General features: G+C 41.1%; 1 protein-coding gene across 4 annotated transcripts in view; it reads left to right on the forward strand.

Annotated features, from left to right (window-relative positions):
* Positions 1-18,517, forward strand: part of LOC126426746 (protein LZIC-like) — a 68,313-nt gene that overhangs the window by 11,569 nt on the left and 38,227 nt on the right. For all 4 annotated transcript variants that reach the window (XM_050088734.1, XM_050088731.1, XM_050088732.1 and 1 more), the window contains one exon: positions 5,155-5,290. In XM_050088734.1, coding sequence (XP_049944691.1) covers positions 5,155-5,290 — 136 coding nt within the window. The remainder of the gene's footprint in view (positions 1-5,154; positions 5,291-18,517) is intronic.

Raw genomic sequence — 18,517 nt, forward strand, 5'->3', positions numbered from 1 at the left:
TGCTGACAAGTGGTATGGTAAACCATTCTCAAGAATGAAGAATAACCGAGGGCTAAACTCAAGCAGTAAGATACTCCATAATTAGTTTCTCTGTATCCTGAAAAGTAAGTGTTATTTTCGTGACATATTTCTACCACCTGTCACCCGATAGAAGGTATTCCACGGATATGCTGTTTGTATAAATTCTTAATTGGAAAACCGTCATTGTCAGGTCGTGAGTTTCAGAAAAATCTTGGTTGTTTAGGGGGCTGTCTCAGTATATTTGTTTCCTGAAACCATTTTGAACCTTAACTAGTATTTTATTTTTAATCGGAAAGTTTGCTAATCCTTTGTGAACACCTCTTTCAGTGGTTTTAGATGATCAAGATGATAATGACTGGTAGGGCCTATGTTGTTTCTACATCATCCTAGTTGTGAAGTGGTTGTACTGTTGGTTGTTTTATGTTTGCGGGGAATATTCCTATTCTAAGTGCTACATAGATTATTTATTTATGGAAAATGTTTTCCATTGATCCATATGTATGAGCAAGTGGCTTGGGTGTGGAATGAGTCAAGTCATGGAATACAAATATCAGTACATAGAATAAAAATGAGTGTAACAATAACTGCACTACCAGTAACGAGTTTTGGAAACAGCAAGACATAATGCAGTTTATTTCTTCTTTTTTTGCTGTTTGATTATGTCAGTTAAGTGAGACAGATTAGTTGAAGCCTTTGATACCGACCATTAGCTTTGACCAATAACATAATCAAAATGACACACATAAATGACTCGTCAAAATTCAGTATCTATAACATACATACTATAACAAGTATTATAGTTGTTTTCATGACACTATATTCATGGACTTCACATTCTACCGGTCACCTTTAAAGATAACATAAATCGTGGGTTACACTAGGAATCAGTGTGTCACCATAGTCTACATCATATTAATAATAATAAATATGCAAAACAACTATTGTACTGTTGTACTTGTATCCTGTTTGCACATGTTTGCATCACAAGCACAACATAATTATGCAGGGGGTCAAAGCCAATGTCAGTTTTGTTTAAGGCATAGTCTATATCAATTCAGGCAGGCAAGGAAAAAAAAAATCTTACCTTCATAGTCTCAGATGTTATTGAATTTAGCATATGTTAAAATGAAGGACTAAGTAAGGAACACTTTTTTTCAAAAAAAAATTTCTGCTCCGAGGTATAGCCCTCCAAAGATGACGCTGTGCATACCATTTTGAAGGTGTGAATTTTGGAAAAAATTTTAGAAAAAGCTGTGTCTTTGGAATAGATCTAGAGATTTTGTTTTGGTCTTTTCTTATTTGAAAGATAATTGCTTTATGATTACAAATAAATCCTCCATTTGGACTTATCTGTCAAAGTTCTTTTCCTATAGCATTCTGAAATTCTTTTTATACCTTTGTACCTTTCACGTACATTTTGGAACCATTTAAAATGCTTGAAAAATGAGTCTCTTATTCATCTTTCAAAACTAAAATTATGTTAAATAAGGTTAGGTTTCGATTTTTATGAGCCTGTTATGTGATAATGTGGTAATAAAACAGGTTTTATGTATGGCAAAAATTTCAATTGTTTATAAAACACTTTTCAATCTAAAAGTGTAAGCTCTCATTTTCAGGGAATGTAGAACTATATGGTGCTAATCAACAGAAAAAAATCAAAATTTTATGGGTTGGCATTTCTGAAAAAAAAAAAAAAAAAAAAAAAAAAAATCTTAAATCATATAAAAATATTTTAGAATACTATAGTTAACGAATTTTGACAGATAAGTCAAAATGGAGGATTTCTTTGTGATCATAAAGCAATTATTTTTCAAATAAAAAAAAACAGTATATCTAGAACTGTTCCAGAGATACAGCAGTTAAAAAAAAAATTCTGAAATCGCATCTTCAAAATAGTGTTCGCGGTGTCATAATTGGAGGCCTGTATCTCGGGGCAGGAATTTTTATGGAGAAAAAAAAAAGTGTTTATTACTTACTCCTGAATTTTAACGTATGCTGAATTCAATAACATCAGAGACTATGAAGGTAAGACCCTGCCGGAAGTGATTCAGATTATGCCTTGATATCATTATCCATCTGAATTACAAAATATTTTAATTTTTTAGTGTACTTATATTGTTTCCTGCTTGTGTCATAGTCACTGGATACAGAGGTGTGGGATTTACATTCTTTATGACTTTGAAATCATTATTTGGATTACATGATTTTTTAAAAAAAATAAAATTTTGTGCGACATTTAATTGACTATTTTACCAGCCTGCATGGGATCTTCAATTGTTCTTCTTTCACCTTTTATTATGAATCTGTTGTGCCGTACTTTATTTATGCCTATATATCGATAATAAACAAACGAAACCATTGTCTTTTATGGGCTGTACAATTTTCAGATTTGTTTGCTATTGGCCAATTTCTATTTCTTAGTACTATCGGGTAACATTCTGATAGCCTATTTAACAGATGTAATACAAAGTACTCCACCAGCCCCCATGTGGAGCCACAGACAGACACTAATGTGGTCTGTGTCAAACAGGAATAGAATGTTTACAACACACATGGGAGAACCACACATAATATAACTTGAGGACATATTTAAAAACCAACCACTGATAACTCAAATCACTTCAAGCACCAACCACAAACTTATTCTTGTGGTAGGTCCATATGCACATTTATAGCTTCACTTACAGACGTGGCTTACCATTTCCAAATCTGTAATTGTAGCAGTGCAGCCAATGCACACTGATGCACAACACTGAGTCTCCCTGAAGAACATAATTTAGAAGCACTTTCAATTTAACAATTTTGCTATTGCAGTCGTGTAAAATTTAGTGCATTAGAACTGAAGAATCTGTACATTCTGTACACATTTGGCAGGTGCTCACAGGTGTGAGGTTAACACTGGTCATAGTTTGTTGCTGGCACAGCTTACAGGAGTATCCTGCAGCATTTGCTTCTGTCTGTTAATGTGTAACTCCCATTGTTCCACATTCCTGAGGACTCTCATCCATGGGGTGGACTTAAGTACCAAGGAAAGACACAACAGAAAGACTGCCAGAAAGTTAGCTTTCAGCCAACAAGGCCTTTGTCAAAAATACACACACACACACACACACACACACACACACACACACACGAGTGTGTTGTCCATCATTTTTTATGTGTGTGAGTAGGTTTTTTTATCTGTTCAGTTAATATAAAAATTCAAAGTAACATTGTCAAGAAATAGAAGGGGACTTCAAGACACAAGTTTCTGTAAACAGTGCTCAGAATTTTCTACCAGTTGTTCAGTTCCTTGGTCATGGAGCTTTCCGAGAACCACCGTGAGAATGCCCTCATCACTGGAAAATCTGCAACTCCTGCAGAGCAGTTCCTCCATTGCCCAGACTTTGGTCTGTGGTCAGTGGCAGTGGCCTACCTTCCCACACTTCTGTGAGGCCTCGGTGAATTTACCGGCACCATTTCACTGCTGCTGGGTGCGGCATTGCATTTGGCCCATGAATCTGTGAGAAATTAACATATTTTGCCCACAATCATCATTCTGTCCCTCACATTTTGATTTTGTACTACATCTCAAGTTGCCGTGCGATTTCGCTCGCACCTTGTGATGCACGTGTTATCTGTATCGTAGCAAAACTGTGTCTGCATGAAACTCGAAACATATACTTTTTCCTCACAATATGCCACACTTGTTGTGCACTGGTCCTAGCATGGTGTAAGGTGTAAAACTTATTTTAGTTAGGCATTCTTGAACAGAACTAATAATACAAGTTGAACTAGGGTACAGTGGCAGCAGGGTCATAATTCTTCCCAGCAAAAGGACACTGTGGCTTAGTTACTAGTTCTGTTCAATGGTGCCTTGCTGATTTTGTTTATATCTTTTGATGAAGCCACTCTGGCTGTATTACCTTAGAGTAAGTTTTAAACCTAAATTGATAATCTGATGGCAGTTTTTGTGATCATAGACTGTAATTAAAGAAACAAATTCTGTTTTAACTACTTTTTAACATTAACTGAATTTTCCAGTGGTACTTGGCAGGACACAGTATTAATATTAGAAAGAAAACACTTCCTTATGTTCTGCAAAATTATATATATTTTGCCACGAGCTGGCTTTCAGCTTCTGAGGCCATATTCTGGTCATAACTGAATGTCGCAAACAGAGATAAACGTGATGTGCGACGTACACAGATATTATTTGTACACGAGATACAAAAATGACAGTGTTTACATAGGAAAATATTACAATAATTATATTGACTAAAAGAGTAGTTAACAAAGCTTTTATGTGGAGATACAAACAACAAATGATGGAAAATAAAATGAATGTACTGTTTGAATCCGCCATTTGTAATGAAAACTTAATTTAATAATGGGGAAAATGAGTCTCATCATTTAATACCAGGCTGGCATTCTGTGTCGTGTTTTTTGATTTCTCTTATTTGCAGTAGGGTCATCTTTCTGCTTTTTTTTGTCAGAATGTAAAACTTCACATTCTACAGTTTAGTTAGGGTAATAATTATAATATTTTTCTACGTAAATACTTTGTTATTTGTGTGTCTTTTGTGCAGATAATATCTGTGTAAGTTGCACATCATGTTTATCTCTGTTCTAGCATTCAGTTGTCACCTGAATATGGCCTGAGAAGCCAAAAGCTGCTTCGTGACCAAATAAATATAATTTTGCCAAACATTGAGAAGTGTTTTCCTTTGCTGGCCACTGTGGCCAAGCGGTTCTAGGCGCTTCAGTCTGGAAACTGCAACCGCTACAGTCGCAGGTTCGAATCCTGCCTCGGGCATGGATGTGTGTGATGTCCTTAGGTTAGTTAGGTTTAAGTAGTTCTAAGTTCTAGGGGACTGATGACCTCAGAAGTTAAGTCCCATAGTGCTCAAAGCTATTTGAACCATTTGTTTTCCTTTCTAATATTAAGTACTTTTGTTTTATGACATGCTCTACATTGTTGTGAATTTATGGAACACCCCCCCCCCCCCCCCCCACACACACACACCAAATATAATGTGTCTCTCCAACAGGTCATCCCCATTGTGCTGTGTGTTGCTGGCTACAATTGGCTATAAAATTTTAAATTTTCTGACCAAGATGCAGTGTAGTATAGAAGCTGTATTGTTGCTTCAGGGACGAGCTGGATGCCGCTGAGTATGAGGAGACGAAGGAGGAGACGATGGAGCAGCTGCGCGAGTTCAATGCGTCCCTCTCCAAGATGATTTCCGGAGACATGACTCTCGTGGACGCACTTGCCTCCATGCAGCTGGTGAGTGAGTGCTGGATAGTCCAAATGCTGGACTAAGAGAACATGTTTTGTCCCGCAGTCACTAATAAGATTCAGTGCATTTCAGTGCTTCGGTGAGCAGGAAAATGGGTTCCTTGATCACCTCATCTTTGATTTATTCATCTGCCAAACACACTTTTTTCACTATATCGGCATTACTTAACTGCACAACTTCCGATTTATCGGCGTCCGATTTCACAACTTGCAGATGTTTCCGTCATCTACATCCTCCTGACCATAAATTCGTATTTGAAATGTGAAATAGTTGTTCTAATTATATGAGAGTACTTGAGATCTCACTTTTTATTTTTTCAAAAATTGTCAAACTGTGCACAGATAATTCGTACCCATTTAATCAGGAGCTTGCTGCAGTTACAAACATTTACATCAACAATTAATAGGTAATATAACATCCTTGATTATAGGTAAAAAGTACTTTCCATTAAAGTCACAGTTTGTTAGCCCGTTTCAATCTTAAAATAATTCAGCTTGTACTCACACTGTACTCACACTTTCACTGTCCTTACAACACTAGTTTCATTCTTGCTATCATCACTCTGGAATATTTACTGTGAAGTTTACTGAATCTGAAACACCTTTTGAGATGAGTGCCATTTTTCACCATGCACATTGGTTATTATCTTAGGCACATCAGTCGCTACCCTTCCTATGCATTTTGTTCATAACTTCTCGTTACATTACTTTATCCCTAAGTTTTTCATTAACATATTTTCTTTCCTATCACTTTAACTACATACTTTCCATCATCATTTATCACACTTGTAATAATCACAGTACTCTATATAACTTGTTTCCCATGAGATTCCTTTTGTTTCCCATTGAGTGACTGTAGGAAGATACTGGATGACTCAGAAATTTCTACTTGGTGTGAAGAATGGCAGCATGCTGTAAATGTAGAAAAGTGAAGTTAATTTAGATGAGTAGGAAAAACAATCCTGTCATGTTCGAATACAGTACTGGTGGCGTGCAGCTTGACACATTCAGGTTGATTACGTATCTGGGTGTAACATTGGAAGGTGATATGAAACGGAACAAGCAAAAAGGATTCTTCATAAATGTAATTAGGCTTAACGTTAAAAGGATCCATAGAGGTGTGAATTTCAGGTCATACCTTGATTGCATACAAGAAAGTCGTACCAGTCATAAAAAAAAAAAAAATCCAGCAAATTAATCAAGTAGCACGGGAGATGCCTTGTGGGTGAGACATGAAAAAGTTCTAAGTCAACCGGTACCACACCAGGTAAACAGGGCCTAACCGAAAAAACCACAAATGTCTCATCAAATAATTGTCAGCCTAATGGTTTATATACCAACTGCAAATGACTAGACATGTAGCTTGGGATTAGGAAACTAAAATGAAGGCATAAAAGCTGTCGAATGCCAATTTGTGAACCTCAGACATAGCTTACCATGTAAATGGCCTGACTGCCAGACATTGTGGATGCCTGGCAAGACATGTCAATAGACTGCCTTGTGGACCGTAGTAAGACACCTGAGTACAATATATGTTGTAGAGTGGCTGCCACTGGTGTGTGGTATGTTGGTGTGGCCCCTTTTATAGTTTACACTGTTGTTGTTGTTGTTGTTGTTGTTGTTGTTGTGGTGGTGGTGGTCTTCAGTCCAGAGACTGGTTTGATGCAGCTCTCCATGCTACTCTATCCTGTGAAAGCTGCTTCATCTCCCAGTACCTATTGCAACATACATCCTTCTGAATCTGCTTGGTGTATTCATCTCTTGGTCTCCCTCTACGATTTTTACCCTCCACACTGCCCTCCAGTACCAAATTGCTGATCCCTTGATGCCTCAGGACATGTCCTACCAACTGATCCCTTCTTGTAGTCAAGCTGTGCCACAAACTCCTCTTCTCCCCAATTCTATTCAATACCTCCTCATTTGTTATGTAATCTACCCATCTAATCTTCAGCATTCTTCTGTAGCTCCACATTTCTAAAGCCTTTATTCTCTTCTTGTCCAAACAATTTAACGTCCACGTTTCACTTCCATACATGGCCACACTCCGTACAAATACTTTCAGAAACAACTTCCTGACGCTTAAATCTATACTCGATGTTAACAAAATTTCTCTTCTTCAGAAACGCTTTGCTTGCCATTGCCAGTGTACATTTTATATCCTCTCTACTTTGACCATCATCCATTATTTTTCTCCCCAGATAGCAAAACTCCTTTACCACTTTACGTGTCTCATTTGCTAATCTAATTCTGTCAGCATCACCTGACGTAATTCGACTGCATTCCATTTGCTTTTGTTGTAGTTCATGTTATATCTTCCTTTCAAGACACTGCCTATTCTGTGCAACTACTCTTCCAGGTCCTTTGCTGTCTCTGACAGAATTACAGTGTCATCGGCAGACCTCAAAGTTTTTATTTCTTCTCCATGGACTCTTATAACTGCCATCTGGTTTCTGTACAAATTGTAAATAGCCTTTCGCTCCCTGTATTTTACCCCTGCAAACCTCAGAATTTGAAAGAGAGTATTCCAGTCAACATTGTCAAAAGCTTTCTCTAAGTCTACAAATGCTAGAAACGTACGTTTGCCTTTCCTTAATCTAGCTTCTAAGATAAGTTGTAGGGTCAGTATTGCCTCACATGTTCCAATATTTCTACGGAATCCAAACTGATCTTCCCCGAGGTCGGCTTCTACTAGTTTTTCCATTAGTCTGTAAAGAATTCGCGTCAGTATTTTGCAGCTGTGACTTATTAAACTGACACTTCGGTAATTTTCACATCTGTCAGAACCTGCTTTCTTTGGGATTGGAATTATTATATTCTTCTTGAAGTCTGAGGGTATTTCACCTGTCTCATACATCTTGCTCACCAGATGGTAGAGTTTTGTCATAGCTGGCTCTCCCAAGGCCGTCAGTAGTTCTAATGGAATGTTGTCTACTCCCGGGGCCTTGTTTCGACTCAGGTCTTTCAGTGCTCTGTCAAACTCTTCACGCAGTATCATATCTCCCATTTCATCTTCATCTGCATCCTCTTCCATTTCCATAATATTGTCCTCAACCACTTCGCCCTTGTATAGACCCTCTATATACTCCTTCGACCTTTCTGCTTTCCCTTCTTTGCTTAGAACTGGTTTTCCATCTGAGTTCTTGATATTCATACAAGTGGTTCTCTTTTCTCCAAAGGTCTCTTTAATTTTCCTGTTGCACCTACGGTACGGCTATATGTATCGTTGAGGCACACAACCCTCCCCAACAAAGGCAAGGTCCGTGGTTAATGGAGGTTAGCCATTGTATAATTCCCAAAAGTAACAGAAAATATTTAGGTTCTTTACACACTTTCATGTTGACGTAGTGGTAACTATCAACGGTAGGTGAAGTTTTTTATTAATACTGCCTTAAATATACAGAATAATCACAATACAGCACTGGTAATCCAAGCCTGAGAGACAAGCAACACTTTCAGGGTCACACAACAATAACAACAACAACAACAACAACAACAACAGGCATCAACAGGTGCGACAACGTAAAGGTATACAGGGCCATATTGAGAAATTTCCCTCCAAGAATATGCATAATTTACCGGCGCAGTAATATGTCTTTGAAGTCGAAATTGTGGTGAAACTGTTCGTGATAGGAAAAACTGAAGACAGATGTGGAATCAGCATAAAAAGTTGAAGTATTATCACATAATATCAGTGATCTGATACCTTGCAGATTAATGTAATCTGTTCGCCGGCCGCTGTGGTCGGGCAGTTCTAGGCGCTTCACTCCGGAACCATGCGGCTGCTACGGTCGCAGGTTCGAATCCTGCCTCAGGCGTGGATGTGTGTGATGTCCTTAGGTTGGTTAGGTTTACGTAGTTCTAAGTCTAGGGGACTGATGACCTCAGAAGTTAAGTCCCATAGTGCTTAGAGCCATTTGAACCATTTTTGTAATCAGTTCAGTTGGACTAGGGGACCCAGTTCATTCCATGTAAACACATCCCACACCATTATGGGGCCATCATTAGCTTGCAAAGTGCCTTGATGATGAGTTGGGTCTATGGTTTCATGTGGTTTTTGCCACACCTGAACCCTACCATCAGCTCCTACCAACTGAAGTTGGGACTCATCTGACTAGACCATGGTTTTCCATTGATCTAATGTCCAACTGATATGGTCACAAGTCCAAGAGAGGTGCTACAGGCGATGTGCTGTTCGCAGAGGTCCTCTTGTCCGTTGTCTGCTGCCACAGCCCATTAACGGATACGTTCGTAGTACATTCCACAGTGATTTCTGCAGTTATTTCACGCATTGTTACTTGTCTTGTTAGCAGTAGCAACTCTTGACAAACGCTGCTGCTCTCAGTCTTTTAGTGAGGCCCGTTGGCAACTGTGTTGTCTGTGGGAGAGGTAATACCTGAAATTTGGTATTTTCTGCATACTCTTGACACTATGGATCTTGGAAAATATATATAGAGCCTAACAAATTATATTATCCTCATAGTCACCATTGTGTTAGCCATCATCTTCATCTATGGGAGTATCTTCTGAATACAGGTTTTGAAAGTTGATATTATGGTATAGTTCTATATCATATTTCCATAAAGTTTCATTTCTATATACATTTTATGTTCATTTGTGGCAGCAGTTTGAGTTTTACAACAGTACGGGGTGCCTGCAGAGCATTGCTTACAGATTGTTAAATTATTGGTGAGAGGCAGCAGTTGTCCATGAACATTAATTTAATGTTGTCTGCCTATGGTTACCCCTAATACTTCTTATAGAGCTTATCTAAAATGTAAAAAAATCTTGGCCAAAAACAGGCATGTGAACATTACATTGAAAGTGCTCCCAACAAATGTAAACAGCATGGGATATCATCAACCAATATAATTCACAAACCCATACACAAGATGCAATGCTGGTCCCAGAAGTAGTAAATAATTATTTCCTAACCTCAGTGAGCGAGCTGAAAAACAAAATCAAGCAAAATGGCACTTGTGCACTAGACCATCTTGGTGCTGTGCCCCATAGGAGGTATACTTTCCACTGGAATGTTGTCACCCCAGAGTATATTATAAAAGCTGTGGCAAGGTTCACCAACTCCACAAGTATGGACTGTTATTGGTTTTCTAACTATGTAATCAAAAAAATAATACATCTTATCTGTCAACCCCTTTCTTTCATTTTTAATGTGTGTTTAGAATCCGGAGTTTTCCCAGATGCACTCAAAACTGCTAAAGTGATACCAGTCTTTAAAAAGGGAGATAAGCATCTGCCCCAAAACTATCGACCAGTTTCTATTGTCCCAATTTTCTCTAAAGTTTTTGAATATGTAATATACAGTCAACTAAATAACCATTTTGATAAGCATAATCTCCTCTCCAGCAGACAGTTTGCATATCAACATGGTAAAAATACCACTACTGCTGTCACTGAAGTTGTTAACCAGGTACTGGCAGAAGTAAAGCTGTGAGTACCGGGCGTGAGTCGTGCTTCGGTAGCTCAGTTGGTAGAGCACTTGCCCACGAAAGGCAAAGGTCCCGAGTTCGAGTCTCGGTCGGGCACACAGTTTTAATCTACCAGGGAGTTTGTGAACCAGGTGTTAACTGCATTCGAAAATAAAGATCTAGTATCAGTCGTACTTCGTGATCTTAGCAAAGCCTTCGACTGCATACCATCTAACACCCTACTTGCAAAACTGGAATTTTATGGCATACACAAACCATCTTTAGATGTAATCGAATCATACTTAAGTAACAGGAGACAGTTTGTATCAATTAAAAATAGATGCTCCTCGCTGCAGAAAGTTCGGACTGGAGTGCCTCAGGGCTCGGTCCTTGGACCTTTTCTGTTCATCATTGCAATTAATGACTTACCTTACCATGTAGGAGCAAATTCAATTGTGTTTTATGGAGATGAGACAGCATTGCTCAATACACACCGTGACACAACAGAACTGCATCAGGCAACACAGGAAAATCTAGAACTAGTAATGAATTGGTTTTCTTCTAATGAACTCCTATGTAATCCTGATAAAACACAAGAACTAATTCTGGGTTTAACTACAGCTGTTGAAAGCAAATCAGTAAAATTGTTAGGATTCCACATTGATTCAAAATTAAACTGGGATGAACACATTAGCCATATCTGCAAGAGAATAGCAAGAGTGTGTTATCTCATCTGGAGACTGACAGATGTAGTCACTGATGAGTATCTAAAGGTGGTATATTTTGGCCTGTTTCAATCACACATTTCCTACGGCATATTGTTATGGGGACATTCTTGCTTTGTCAGTGAAATTCTGAAAATTAAAAAAAGAAAGTAATCTGAATAATGAGCAAAGTTAAGCCCAAGGAACACTGCCGCCCGCTCTTTATCAAGCACATGATATTAACTGTTGTGAATCTATACATCTACACAGCACTGCTTTATGTCAAAAGCAACTTAAATGAGTTAGAGACCAGAGAGAACATACATCCCCACAACACCAGAGGCAAACTGGACTCCGACATACAAAGACACAGACTTACAAAGACTGCAAACTCGCACAAAATAATGAGTTTAAAACTCTTCAATAAACTTCCAGCATCTGCTCGGTCACTGAACAGTAATATTTTCAAACATAAGATTTATGACTGGTTACTCAATCACCCATTTTATAAGATAACTGAATATTTTGAAATAATCATTGACATTAGTATATAAGAATATTCCTAAAAGAAAAGGAATTAAATTGTAAAAACTTTACTGTAAAATTATTGTTAAATGTATATTTAATGTTCAGACCTATTCCGCTGTAAGTGGTCAATGGTGAATAAGCTGAATACTGAATATGTTTTTGTTGTTGTTGTCTTTTCCAGTCCAAAGGTCAGTTTGATGCAGCTCTCCTTACTAGCCTGTACTATGGGTGCCTCTGCATGTTAACATAAGTACTGCAACCGACATCTGTGTGAACCTGCTTATTGTATTCATCCCTTGGTTGCTGTCTGCAATTTTTGTCACACACACTTCCCTCCAGTACTAAATTAACAGTTCCTTGGTGTCTCAGAATGTATCCTATCAAGCCATCCCTTCTTTTAGTCAGGACGCACCATAAATTTGTTTTGCCCCAATTTCATTCAGCGTATCCTCATTTGTTGTTCAGTATTCCCACATAATCTCGAGCATTCTTCTATAGCACCACATTTCAAAAGCTTCTGTTCTCTTCTTGTTTTAATTCCTTATTGTTCACATTTAACTGCAGTACGATGGTACATTCCAGACAAATACCATCAGAAAATACTTCTTAACACCCGAATTTGTATTAAACGTTAACAAATTACTCTTTTTCAAAAATACACTCCTGGAAATGGAAAAAAGAACACATTGACACCGGTGTGTCAGACCCACCATACTTGCTCCGGACACTGCGAGAGGGCTGTACAAGCAGTGATCACACGCACGGCACAGCGGACACACCAGGAACCGCGATGTTGGCCGTCGAATGGCGCTAGCTGCGCAGCATTTGTGCACCGCCACCGTCAGTGTCAGCCAGTTTGCCGTGGCATACGGAGCTCCATCGCAGTCTTTAACACTGGTAGCATGCCGCGACAGCGTGGACGTGAACCGTATGTGCAGTTGACGGACTTTGAGCGAGGGCGTATAGTGGGCATGCGGGAGGCCGGGTGGACGTACTGCCGAATTGCTCAACACGTGGGGCGTGAGGTCTCCACAGTACATCGATGTTGTCGCCAGTGGTCGGCGGAAGGTGCACGTGCCCGTCGACCTGGGACCGGACCGCAGCGACGCACGGATGCACGCCAAGACCGTAGGATCCTACGCAGTGCCGTAGGGGACCGCACCGCCACTTCCCAGCAAATTAGGGACACTGTTGCTCCTGGGGTATCGGCGAGGACCATTCGCAACCGTCTCCATGAAGCTGGGCTACGGTCCCGCACACCGTTAGGCCGTCTTCCGCTCACGCCCCAACATCGTGCAGCCCGCCTCCAGTGGTGTCGCGACAGGCGTGAATGGAGGGACGAATGGAGACGTGTTGTCTTCAGCGATGAGAGTCGCTTCTGCCTTGGTGCCAATGATGGTCGTATGCGTGTTTGGCGCCGTGCAGGTGAGCGCCACAATGAGGACTGCATACGACCGAGGCACACAGGGCCAACACCCGGCATCATGGTGTGGGGAGCGATCTTCTACACTGGCCGTACATCACTGGTGATCGTCGAGGGGACACTGAATAGTGCACGGTACATCCAAACCGTCATCGAACCCATCGTTCTACCATTCCTAGACCGGCAAGGGAACTTGCTGTTCCAACAGGACAATGCACGTCCGCATGTATCCCGTGCCACCCAACGTGCTCTAGAAGGTGTAAGTCAACTACCCTGGCCAGCAAGATCTCCGGATCTGTCCCCCATTGAGCATGTTTAGGACTGGATGAAGCGTCGTCTCACGCGGTCTGCACGTCCAGCACGAACGCTGGTCCAACTGAGGCGCCAGGTGGAAATGGCATGGGAAGCCGTTCCACAGGACTACATCCAGCATCTCTACGATCGTCTCCATGGGAGAATAGCAGCCTGCATTGCTGCGAAAGGTGGATATACACTGTACTAGTGCCGACATTGTGCATGCTCTGTTGCCTGTGTCTATGTGCCTGTGGTTCTGTCAGTGTGATCATGTGATGTATCTGACCCCAGGTATGTGTCAATAAAGTTTCCCCTTCCTGGGACAATGAATTCACGGTGTTCTTATTTCAATTTCCAGGAGTGTAGTTTCCTTGCAATTACCAGTATGTATTTTGTATACTCTCCTCTTCGGTATTCGTCAGTTATTTTGCAGCCCAAATAGCAAAACGCATCTGCTACTTTAATGTCTCTGCTGTAATCAGGTATAAGTACAAAACGGCTAGTAGACTGAAAACTTTATTTCACGGGAGCATTAACAATTAGATACAGTATTTAAGTAACATTCAGCAGGAACCAATTACATACACAAGGAGCTGTAGTAATACGTATTGAGAACTGAGGCCGAGTATAACTTGGTTAGCCTTAAATAGACTAGGGCCCATGGCTTGCTCCGAGAGTGATCTCTCTCTCTCTCTCTCTCTCTCTCTCTCTCTCTCTCACATACACACACACACACACACACACACACACACACACACACACACACACACACAAACATGCCCCCCCCCCCCCCCCCACCCACTCTCTGTGGATGGCATAACACCGCCATATGTACGACATTTTGGAACTGCATGCATAACTTGTGTTCCTCCTCTCTTAGGGAGACCAGGAATTCTTGAGACATCCATGCTGTCCTCCTTGCCCACTGGCCTCCAGCTAAAGTGGTTTGCTGCAACAGGAGTGTACAGACTGAAGTGCTTCGAATGTGGACACATTCTGCACCCACCTTCCCATGTCAAACTGTACAGTGGCTGTTTCCGTACCGACCTCAGGCATCGGGTCTAGTGACAGTGCTTGTGATGCTGATGGTACTGTTATCAGTGGTTGCTTGGCAACAGGTGACAGAATCGCTGATAACGGAATCCCCTGTGTGGGTGTCGCAGGTATGCCACTTCTGCCCTCTGGCATTGACAGCTGGAATCCATTTAGGGCGATGTCCAAAACCGCATGTCCGACAGCCACACCTGGCAGGAAGAGGGGCAGTTGCTGCACGGGTTGATATCCAGGTGGGGGACACAGGAAGTGTAGCAGTGTCCTCGGCTGGCGCCCCTGGAGTAGCTTCACTACTCTTGTTGCTGAATGGCATGAAATGGTACAAGGAGAGAAACCGACCTAAGGCAACAGTGGACAAAGAGTTGCAGTAGATTGTGGATGAAATGTTGGGGCAAGGATGTGACGGATATTGAAAATTGTGCACCATTGTCTGACACTAAAGTCGTGGGCAGGTCTTTGAATGAAAATATTTTGGACAAGGCTGCAATGGTGGCAGTTGCGGATGTGGAAAGACAACAAACAACACGTGGAAAATGAGAATATGCATCGACAACCGGCAGCCAATAAGCGTCCAGAAAGGAGCCGGCAAAATCGATGTATAATGAACAATGTAAGAGCATATGGACTATCAGACCAATTGTGTGATTGGATTGAAGAGCTCCTAGATAACAGAACGCAGCGTGTCATTCTCAATGGAGAGAAGTCTTCCGAAGTAAGAGTGATTTCAGGTGTGCCGCAGGAAAGTGTCATAGGACCGTTGCTATTCACAATATATATAAATGACCTTGTGGATGACATCGGAAGTTCACTGAGGCTTTTTACAGATGATGCCGTGGTGTATCGAGAAGTTGTAACAATGGAAAATTGTACTGAAATGCAGGAGGATCTGCAGTGAATTGTCGCATGGTGCAAGGAATGGCAATTGAATCTCAATGTAGACAAGTGTAATGTGCTGCGAATACATAGAAAGAAAGATCCCTTATCATTTAGCTACAAAATAGCAGGTCAGCAACTGGAAGCAGTTAATTCCACAAATTATCTGGGAGTAGGCATTAGGAGTGATTTAAAATGGAATGATCATATGAAGTTGATCGTCGGTAAAGCAGATGCCATACTGAGATTCATTGGAAGAATCCTAAGAAAATTCAATCTGAAAACAAAGGAAGTAGGTTACAGTACGCTTGTTCGTCCACTGCTTGAATACTGCTCAGCAGTGTGGGATCCGTACCAGATAGGGTTGATAGAAGAGATAGAGAAGATCCAACGGAGAGCGGCGCGCTTAGTTACAGGATCATTTAGTAATCGCGAAAGCGTTACGGAGATGATAGATAAACTCCAGTGGAAGACTCTGCAGGAGAGACGCTCAGTAGCTCGGTACGGGCTTTTGTTAAAGTTTCGAGAACATAGCTTCACCGAGGAGTCAAGTAGTATATTGCTCCCTCCTACGTATATCTCGCGAAGAGACCATGAGGATAAAATCAGAGAGATTAGAACCCACACAGAAACATACTGACAATCCTTCTTTCCACGAACAATACTAGACTGGAATAGAAGGGAGAACTGATAGAGGTACTCAGGGTACCCTCCGCCACACACCGTCAGGTGGCTTGCAGAGTACGGATGTAGATGTAGATGTATAGTCTCGCGCATACGAAGGCGTCGGTCGAGGAGACGAGGACGGCTGGGAAGCTGCTTGGTGCGTCGTGTATTATGAACAGGAGACAACTGGGCATATAACATCATTGTCCGAGCCGGGCCATTTTTCTAAATTATATTTCAACCTGGCCACTTGGAGGACAGAAAAAAAGAGTAACTAAGAGGTTAGACCATTCACTTGATGTAATAAGCCGAACATTGTCAGATTATGTGAGGCAGTCGAATTCACCTTTGACTTGTTCCCTGAGAGCCACAGGAGATCTGTCTTAATGTAAAAGGCCAGAGCACTGACTTACGGGTCCCTGGGGCAGAGAATTGGCTGATCATAGGAATACTCTGTTTGTTGTAATTTACTAATTTTCGTGACACATGGAGAAACAGAGGAGAGCCCAAGTCTGTATAAGTTTCTAAGTTTAACAAGGTTACCACAGCTCCCACATCCACTTTCATGTGTACAACTTGATGAAAAACTGTAACATAAGTGAAAAGCATTTGGTATAACAGAAATAGGTGATAGAATGTTTACGTCCATATCTGCATCAGGATTGTTGTGCTGAATTTTTGCATTGCAATCAGAAGCAGTGTGGCCTTTTTGGTTGAAATTATGACAGGTAGCCCAGCATTTTGGGCAGTCTGGGTGCTCTCGATTAATGAAACAGTAAGGACAGGACGGGAGTGTGGAGCACGTACATTGCCGTTTACTGGCCTGTTTACTTTGTTGGAGCGGCTGCTAGTGGGACCGAAGCTGGCCGCCTTGACACTCCAATCGTTTGTGGACTATTGCGACCGTGATTTCCCTGTGTGAACTATCTGAAGCTCGGTGCAGGGGAGAGTTTTGGATTGCCGATACCTTACGCCGTGACTCAATTTGGTTACCCGCAGCTCGTGACACCTCGAATGGCTGTGCAGTAGATAAAACCTAGAGAGGGATGGATTATTACACTGGAGGGCACACTCGTGCACCTCACGACCCCGAGCTGAACAAATGATCAAATGGTAGCATCTCTCACCATCTGATCAGCATACGGCTCTTTATGGACATCGGACACAAAATGATGACAGCGACTTAACCCCTGGACTTCAGCTGTCCCGTGCTCGATAGGATTGATGTGGTTGCTTCCTTTTTTTTTGGTCATCAGTCTACTGACTGGTTTGATGCGGCTCGCCACGAATTCCTTTCCTGTGCTAACCTCTTCATCTCAGAGTAGCACTTGCAACCTACGTCCTCAATTATTTGCTTGATGTATTCCAATCTCTGTCTTCCTCTGCAGTTTTTGCCCTCTACAGCTCCCTCTAGTACCATAGAAGTCATTCCCTCATGTCTTAGCAGATGTCCTATCATCCTGTCCCTTCTCCTTATCAGTGTTTTCCACATATTCCTTTCCTCTCCGATTCTGCGTAGGAGCTCCTCATTCCTTGCCTTATCAGTCCACCTAATTTTCAACATTCGTCTATAGCACCACAACTCAAATGCTTCGATTCTCTTCTGTCCCGGTTTTCCCACAGTCCATGTTTCACTACCATACAATGCTGTACTCCAGACGTACATCCTCAGATATTTCTTCCTCAAATTAAGGCCGGTATTTGATATTAATAGACTTCTCTTGGCCAGAAATGCCTTTTTTGCCATAGCGAGTCTGCTTTTGATGTCCTCCTTGCTCCGTCCGTCATTGGTTATTTTACTGCCTAGGTAGCAGAATTCCTTAACTTCATTGACTTCGTGACCATCAATCCTGATGTTAAGTTTCTCGCTGTTCTCATTTCTACTACTTCTCATTACCTTCGTCTTTCTCCGATTTACTCTCAAACCATACTGTGTACTCATTAGACTGTTCATTCCGTTCAGCAGATCATTTAATTCTTCTTCACTTTCACTCAGGATAGCAATGTCATCAGCGAATCGTATCATTGATATCCTTTCACCTTGTATTTTAATTCCACTCCTGAACCTTTCTTTTATTTCCATCATTGCTTCCTCGATGTACAGATTGAAGAGTAGGAGCAAAAGGCTACAGCCTTGTCTTACACCCTTCTTAATACGAGAATTTTGTTCTTGATCGTCCACTCTTATTATTCCCTCTTGGTTGTTGTACATATTGTATATGACCCGTCTCTCCCTATAGCTTACCCC

The sequence above is a fragment of the Schistocerca serialis genome, chromosome 11, assembly GCF_023864345.2.
Source record: "Schistocerca serialis cubense isolate TAMUIC-IGC-003099 chromosome 11, iqSchSeri2.2, whole genome shotgun sequence".
Classification (NCBI taxonomy): Eukaryota; Metazoa; Arthropoda; class Insecta; order Orthoptera; family Acrididae; genus Schistocerca; species Schistocerca serialis.